The sequence below is a fragment of the Lactuca saligna genome, chromosome 1 (genome assembly GCF_052625555.1).
Source record: "Lactuca saligna cultivar CGN05327 chromosome 1, ASM5262555v1, whole genome shotgun sequence".
Classification (NCBI taxonomy): Eukaryota; Viridiplantae; Streptophyta; class Magnoliopsida; order Asterales; family Asteraceae; genus Lactuca; species Lactuca saligna.
Genome location: NC_136417.1, coordinates 18788859 through 18798021, shown reverse-complemented (window position 1 = coordinate 18798021; position 9163 = coordinate 18788859). Strand labels below are relative to the sequence as shown.

The window sequence follows — 9163 nt, the reverse complement described above, 5'->3', positions numbered from 1 at the left end:
ATATATATATATATATATATATATATATATACAGAACTTTGTTACTAATTTTAGATTCTCACAAAATCTGAAACAAACAAGCCTAACACAAAATTTTCCAATATTTTGTTGTAACTTTGAGATTTTTTCCAAATACATGTAACCGTTTGTAAATATACAGAACTTAAATGCAAGGTATGATGGCAGTAGCCTTAACATAGTCATACAAGTGTATTCCTTCCTTACCAATTAAGTCCCATGAAGTTGTGAATCCCATCAATGAAAGGAATCTGCAAAAGGGTAAACACGTAAAAACACATGGATACTTGTGTCTATAAAATATTTGGAAGTTTATGGGTTGTTTCTTACCTTACATAACATATTAATGTAGAAGTTTTGAAGCAGTTCATGTTGATATGTTCTGCTAATCCATGCTTTCCTAAAACTTTTGTATTTTAAGTGTAGCAACATTGTTTTCTATGTGTTGATACACGTTACATGCAGGATTTCCTAGTGGACATAACATAACACCACAATGAGAGTTGTCCACTGGGGTGTTATTGTAAAGAAGTTATATACAGTTGAGCATAGATGAAAGTTAAGGAAAAACTTCTGCAAAATGACTAGCAGATTATAGGAGACTTCCTCAAAGCAAGAAAATACATCCTAACAAAAAAGGACAAAATTAGAAGGAAAAGAAAAAGTAGATTTTCTTTCTAAAATTTTGAAACATATCATTTAATCATTATAAGAAAGTATAAAAACTCGCTTGTTTTGTGCTTCGAGTCTTGTGGACCATTTCTGAGTAAAAAGGAAGAAAAACGAGTATGGAAATTTAATACTATTTCACCAAAACTTGATGTGAAATTCATAAATATTAGAAAAATGGTAAAGTTTGTTACTGATATTGGAAACACTAGGGTGACATGCTAACTCAAGTTACACACACATTGATGTGGCATGCTATGAGGTGGCATGCTATGTGGAAATGTAGTATCCTACTACTGTTGAGAATTCAAGAACAAGCATAGGGTTAGCCCCACATAGAGGCTGCAAAATACCCAAAGTTTTAAAATGATAACTAATGAATTATTTAAGCAAGTTTTAAGGAATACCTCAAGCCCCTCAACTGTTTCTCCGTATCCACCCAATACATAGTCTTTTGTAAGTGTCTCCTCTAGGCAATTTACAAGTTGGAGGATGAAAGTCGGGTGGTGGTATCCTGACAACAGAAGGGTAACAGAGTCATCCAAAAAAGTTGAAAAATACAAATAATAAAAAAAGGTAAATAAGATTAGAAAGGTTACCTTGAATTCAGAGGTTCTTTCTCACACCTCAATTTGTATGGTGCAAGTTGTGAAATACACCAGGAATATAAAAAATAAAGCAAAATTAGCTCATTTCAATAATAAGAAGTTAAGAACATACTAAAAATAGTAATAAAAAAACATACCAATTTAATGGAAAGTTAGCTGGAAGGGAAGATGACTCAGCATAGGAAGTATTATCCCTACTTAATAAAAGTGAAGATTATGTTGTCCATTTCAATAATAAGAAGTTCAAAACTCTATTTTTAAATGTTAAGACTCTGATGAAATCCTGATCACAATCCCATTGTCTGTTGGTATTCTGTATATCAATAATTTTTATAAACAAAATGTCATTAACAATATTTCATTTACCTTTAAACTCTGATGAAGTCCTGATTACATTTATTTGACACCTGGACCAATAAAAAAAGAGTTTCATTATGAAATACATGTTGCAGATGATATTTTTGTTGATATCATAGTCTTGTACCGTTTGTTGAAATCGAATCAATTGCATCTCCAGATGTCACAAAATCATGAAATTTATGAGTAATCTTCTTCATACTACTCATTTTAATTAATTATTACAAGAGTAAATCTAAAGATCAGAATCTGTTATGAAGCAATTGAATTTAGCGACTTAAATTCTCAATTTACTGGTATGAAAAAAGGTATCACTCTAAAATGAACCATAGGAACAAAAACATGAAACTCAACAAATCATGGAAACTGTAACAAAATCAAAAAGAGAAATCACCATAGCGACAATCCCAATGAGGCTACAGAGAAGAGAGAGAAGGTAGAATATTCAATCTTGCCAAATAGGAGAGTCATTTAATATACTCCACTATTTAGAAGCATTTTTAATGGTGAATATCATTATCAACACGGAATCAGACGAGCCTACCGAGGCCCTATATGTTTCTGGAGATCCAATTAGTGGTGTTGTTGAGGAGTGTTGAGATCATGATAGATTAGGGCTTGTAAACCAAGATATATCTTAATCTAACTTATGGCTTGTAAACTTGAGCAATCGTTGCAGTCTCTGGTGAGGTGAAGTGAGCCCGAGGTCACCAGCGGAAAGATATGAGCCGAGGTCACAGGTGAGTTGAGGTAGAGTACTCCTTGAAAAAGCCCTAGATAATGATACTTGCACGTTAGCGAGGATGTGAACCTGAAGCGGGCCGTCAATTCTGGACTCCACGTCAGAGTACTTGATCTGAGATACGAGCTTGGTTGTGTGAAGGTTGTCAGTTGGTGGCGTGCCTACTGTTGCCTTGATCGACGTCGATGACCGGGAATGGCAAGTAACGATGGTCAAAGTGCGAGGGAAGAAGTAGGCGGCAGTCAATGTTGGGAAGGGGAAGGAAGGATCGTCGATTTAGGGCAAGAGGGAAAGGAAGAAAAAGGAAGGTGGGGTTTTTAATTTTTTCGGATTTCATTCCCCCCTGGCTATTAAAGGATGGAACGCGCGTTTCCATTAAAATTTATAAAGCGACATCCTCAGACGACATACATTTTATTATAGGTGTCCTCCGTGTTTTTTTTTTGTTTAGACACTAATTTAAGGGCACGTAAAAATGCGTGTCCTAAATCCTTAAAATTTGTAGAGAGATGACATTATTTTTAGGTCACACACTTTGCATATCATAAATCAATGCGCATCATAAATTGCGCGTCGTAAAAGGCTGTTTTTCTAGTAGTGAAACGTCACTTTTCCAACAACAATTTCAACATTTCTCGTCCTTTAAATAACACTTCCACCAATTTCAATAATTCCAACAATTCCATCCTTAATCGTCACAACCACCACCTTCATAATCACAACCACCACGTTCGCTAGATTTTGTTTCTGAAACACAACCTTCACCACCACCTCAACCAAAAAAGAAAAAAAATAAGGAAAAAAACTCCCCCCCCCCCCCCCCCCCCCACTCCCACTACCCAAGAAAGGGTACCATGGACAAAAGAGGAAGAAGAAAAGCTAGCGTAGGTGCGGGTTTCAACTTCACAAGACCCAATTAAAGGAGATACTCAAACCTTCAATTGTTTTTTGGAGAAAGTTCGAAGCGTATTTTATGCGTTAATGGGAAGTAAAAGTCGAAATCTCGATCAAATTAACTCGAAGTGGTGCAATATTCGACTAAATGCATCGAATTTGGAGGAATTTACAACAACCTCCAAAACATATGCAAAAGCAGGTTAAACGATTTCGATGTCTTCAAGGTGGCCTTGAATCAATTTGAAAAAACAACTCCAACCCACAAAGCTTTTCAGTATTTGAAACCTTGGCTAAAATTGAAAGACGCTCTAAAATGGAAAGAGGAAACGGAAGGAACGTCACAAACTCCTTCTGGTTCAAAGCGTTCAAGAAACCTAGATATAACTTCCCAACAATCAGACAAGGGAACACACATCGACATCAATGATGATCCACTTGATCTTGAAGACAAGAAACCTCTTTGTCGGTCGGTTGGAAGAAATAAAGCAAAAAAACCAGGTTGGTCGACTTCGGGTTCTAGTGTTATCAGTCATTTTAGAGAGAAATTTGATTAATATGTCCATATTCAAGAAATCAAGGCGGACATGTTAAGTTGGGTGGATCAAAAAAATGATAGAAGTGCAAACGTCATTCCAAGAGGCGCAAATGACGCTTCAAACAAAAACAAATATGGAGATTTTGAAGATAAAAGCTCCCAATCTCGAAGGCGAAGATTTGGAGATTTTTCTCGCGATGAAAGAATCCATTCGATCCCGATATAGGAATAGGTGATTGTTTATATATATATATATATATATATATATATATATATATATATATATATATATATATATATATATATTTGGTACTTTTAACCGTTTTATTTTTATTTTTTATTTTAAATAATGTAATTTTTGTTAATGTAATGTGGTATTTTAATTTAATGAAAAACTAGTAGTAAATGTTTTAATGTATTTTTGAATTAAATTTAATTAAAAACATGAGGTGGTATATTTAGTGATAGGTATCGCATGGTTAGACCATCTCCAACCCATTCTCATTCCCCTTCAAAAAATGAAGTAAAAAATGAGGTAAATAGTGTTTCATCTCCAATCTTATTCCATTTTTTACCCTAAAAAGTATATTCCTATTATATTCTATTTTTCCAACTTATATAGAATGTCAATAATATGCCTTATACTAATTTTGTTTTTAACAAATATATAATCTATATTTTTTTTATTACAATACTATTAAATAAATAAGATTACATTTATTACACCTAATTATAAGATTTTGTAAAATACGTTCTCGTATTTTAAAATTTCAATATATATTTAAATTTTCATATGAGTTTGATAAACAAAAATATAAACTTGATATTTATAATTAATTAATATAATTTAATATATAATACAATATTATAAGTATTAAATAATACATTGAAATTATAATTAGTAGATAAAAATAAACTAATAACGTATAAATATATAAAAGAGAGACTAAAACCAACAACTCAAAGTTCATCTTTATTTTAGGAGAAATGAATAATATAACATCATATTTGACGTTATACTATTCATATCCTTCAAAATGGGAGAATAAATGGGATAGGTTGGAGAGAAATGGGGAAAAAAAGAAAGAGAAATAAAAAATAAGAATGGGTTGGATATAGTGGTAGAGAATATGGTTATAATGTAATATCCACCAATATAATGATTAGTAGTTGGTATAACGAATAACCTAACGAGTTATATTAGATAGTTGCATTAAAATTTGAAATTGTTATATATGATAAATTCTTTTGTCATTATCTAATTTAATTTTAATATCTACCAACTTATAAATTAAAATCAAATGGAAAACAAATGCAAAAACCAAAACGTGAAGATTTCAATTTAGACACCAACTAGTTTATTTTATTTAGATTAATTGAAGCCACAACGAGCATTACATCTTAAATCATTAGTTGATCATCCTCTCTGGTCTTTGGGGATGAACTTTCGCATCCATACATGCTTTCCGTTAATGGTAAACTTTGCTTTCGTTCCACCGCTGAGAACTGCATGAATGAAGGATTGGTGATTCAGCACAATCTTAGCAAACAAAGCGTGTTCACCAGCCGCGGTTTCTTGCATGTAAAACGTCTCAATACAATCTCCAAAGAGTCCATTAAAGAACTCTCTTACTTCCCACTCAGCCACAGGGTAACCTCTGGAAAAGGTTACAAACAAAGTCCTATCGTCTGGTTGGGTCTTCGTCGTTTTGGTTGAAGTTACAGGTTCAATGCTACTCATGCATTGAAGTAGATCCATGTGGGCATTCCTAGCAATGGCTCCATCCCATATATCCTTGAAGCAAGTAGCACAAACAATAGTGATCACGTCATTGATACCAGCAATAGAAGCCTCTCGGAACTTGCGTAAGAGCTCAATGGGCATCTCTTTTTTGAGGAGTATACTGGTCAAAGGAAAATCCATAACTGAAGCGGAAAACAAGAGAGCTACGTTATCAATGCATGCCCAGCACAACAAGGCTTCATCTCCAATCTTGTCGATCCACTGAAAAGGGAGATTTAGGATCCTCCGAGTTAGGTTAGGAAACCCGATGTTCATCCTCTCAAACCAGATCCATATGGCCATCATTTGTATAGCTTCAATGGGGTCACGCCATAGATCGTATACAAGAGTTGCATACAGTTCCCTGTCAATCGAGTGAAAGTCATTGTACTCTGTTAGAGTCATCCTTCGGTTTTGATAATCCTCGATCTGCATGACCGATAGGAGATCCGATACACATTAATACCTGTTACCAAGAGATACAGAAACGGTTAAACGATGAAAATATACAATGATATATAAACGAGTTAAAGCTACATTTATTAAATCGAGTTTGATTAGAAGATATATATGTTACAGTTAAAATATATAGATTGCGCCATTTCAAAAAAATAAATAAATAATACACAGATCGTTTAAACGACATATCGCACACAAATTAAACCGCACATAAAATCGCGTATTCACCAGTTTAGATTCGGTGAGCGACATCTACATCAACAAAAATATAGATGAAAAGCTCAATGAGCTTTAGCACAAGAGAGTAAGACGCAAACCTGAAGATTGAGGACTGCTCCTCTAGGACTGAAAGTGTTAAGAAATATGGCCAAAAGCAAAGATATATATATTTGTTGATCGTATTAAATGAGAAGTAATATATAAGAGGATATTTATGTAATACATATGTGATTATATGTATCAATAATACATATTAAAAAGTTACATTTTTGTTTTTGCCTCCTGTAGTGTGGTGAAACTAGGAGTTGATGGCATTTTGACTATTCTATGGAACTTTGTAATTAATTACATAATTAATACCATGTTTTCTTCAATGTGTCCAATATTTTTCTAAATAAAATGCAATATATGAACCATAGGATGTTATTTTCCTATTGTTATTTCTACCACAAATATTAATAAAGGTACAGAAAATTGAATTGAACAATAAAATGATGTTAAACGATAAATAAAAGGAAAATATTTACTAAAATGAGCATTACTAAATCATAAGTAATAATATAGAAGAAATAAATTTATTTTCGTAATGAGTAACACACAAATTCTTATAAACTTGTTGTTTTAATGTAACATTACTAGAAGTTTATGCATTTTATAGTGAATAATAATTTTTTTTTTGGAGAAAATAAAACAAGTTTAGATAATTAATTAAATCACAAAAGATAAATAATTAAAATATTAAAATAAAATATATGCTAAGTATACGATATTAATAAAGTAAGTTTAATAGGGTCGAATTGTAAAACAAAATTATAATTAAATGGACAAAGTTGTCAAATCATGAGAATTAAGAACTGACTTTTGTTTACCAAATTAGACTTTGAAAGTCATAATTATATAAATTATATACAAAGAGGTTATCTAGAGAAATATCAATGTGAGTTGAATTTCAAGTAAAAATGGTGGTGTAGATGTAAGTTTTTATAGTTGAGGGACTAAATTTGCAATAGTTATTATGTATAACACAAGGCAAATGAAAAGTTATTAAATTTATACGAAAATTCGATTTTGACGTTAGGTTATTTTTTTTCTTTCAAATTAGACATTATGTTTTCAATTTGTTATAATTCTGACTACTTATCAATAAATCACGTTGTCTATATGTCATAATTGGAAAATATGTTATATAAAACATTAAATTTTCATTTATTTCAATTTTAACACTAAGGTTTCATTTTTATTTCAATTTTGACATTCAGTGTCATGCTGATGTTTCATAATTGGAAAATATGTTATATAAGACATTAAATTTTTATTTATTTCAATTTTAACACTAAGGTTTCATTTTTATTTCAATTTTGACATTTGGTTTCATTATTCCAAATCAAACATCAATTTTTTCACTTTTGTTCAGCTTTAATAATGTGATACTCCATTTTTTTGTTCCAAAACTTCAACTTAGGAAAAATTGGTTAACAAATGTAAAAATAAATTATATTGGTCATTTAATTAAATTTATGTTAGACCATGGTCTTTATGTAGTTATTGCCGGAAGTAAATAGATTTAGAACAAGTATAATGGAAATCGAGAAGTATATGTAAGAAAATAAATGAAATATAAAAGTTTCACTAAATAATAGGCGTCCTACTTATAAACATGGAAATTTCATAAAAAAATACATAATAAATATGACATAATAGTTAAAATATTTAGTCGAGATAATCGAGAAGATACTCCAATTAAGATACTCCGACTTTATAGAAAAGAAAATGTATTAATTACATTAAAATCGTATTATATTATAGCCGTTGTAAGTTCCCGATCTATTTGTGTATCAATCAGATCCAATTGAAGGTGCGGAATCTCAATCAATTGGATGATACCAGATCAAAATAGAAGAGAAGGAGGAGAAGAAGATGATGAATCTTGTATGTATTGATATGAATGAAGATATGGATATAAGATTCACACACACTAACACATACTCTTTTTTCTCTCTCTAGAACACCTTCAAATGCACACACTTAAGCTCATCTATTTTATTACAATTATGCACTCTTCACCCTATATATAGTAGACATGGGCCGTGAATGGGTTTACGGTCGTAAACCTGTTCACGGCCGTAAACATAACCGTAAACACGTATACGACCGTAAACACCAAGCTGTTTACGGTCCAAGACACAAAAAAAATACATTTTCCTAGAAAAGTAAAGTATAAACCATATTTTTGACCCAACAATCTCCCCCTCGGTTTATAGTTTTCTTTTCTTAATTGACCCAATAGACTCCCCCTAAAAAGCAAGTTGACTTTTCTTGATAATCTTCATTGGGAGCTTGGCTTCAGCATTTATCTTCAATTTCTACACAGCATCAAGATGAACATATGAATCTTCAATGAATGACTTCATCTTGAGCAGTTAGGCTTTTCTTCAAGATTTGACATTGAACGCACATTGGGTGAGGATGCCTGATGTACTGATTCTTGAATGATAGTTGTCACAACGTGAATTTTCAAAACAATTTTTCATTTTTCAAACATCATAAACCATCATTCAATATTCTCAAATCTCATGTTTAGCAAATGTCATCACAATAAAAATACATCCCAAGATCATAAAATAAATCTTCCGTCAGTGTGTACAGATCATGTCGGCGCCTTCCCACGGTCCTCGCTAGTACCTAAAACACATAACACAACAACTGTAAGCATAAATGCTTAGTGACTTCCCCAAAATACCACTTACACACATACGCCCTTCCAGGCCATGACCTTCCGGTTCATGTGTCTCAAGGGACTTCCGTCCCAACCCGGTAAACCTTCCGGTCCTTCCCGTGTCGACCTTCCGGTCCATAACTCCCTGACCTTTCGGTCC

The 9163-nt window shown here is 32.4% G+C and overlaps 1 protein-coding gene across 1 annotated transcript; it reads right to left on the bottom strand.

Annotated features, from left to right (window-relative positions):
* Nucleotides 1–5243: 5243 nt before the first annotated feature.
* LOC145003133 (uncharacterized) lies at nt 5244–6044 on the bottom strand. The gene has a single exon (XM_078962273.1). The coding sequence runs from the start codon at nt 6042–6044 to the stop codon at nt 5244–5246; it is 801 nt and encodes a 266-aa protein (XP_078818399.1).
* Between the last annotated feature and the right edge of the window lie 3119 nt (nt 6045–9163).

Bases quoted from the DNA above. Each gene is read 5' to 3' on its own strand.
- LOC145003133 (XM_078962273.1), bottom strand. From the start codon at position 6,044: ATGCAGATCGAGGATTATCAAAACCGAAGGATGACTCTAACAGAGTAC.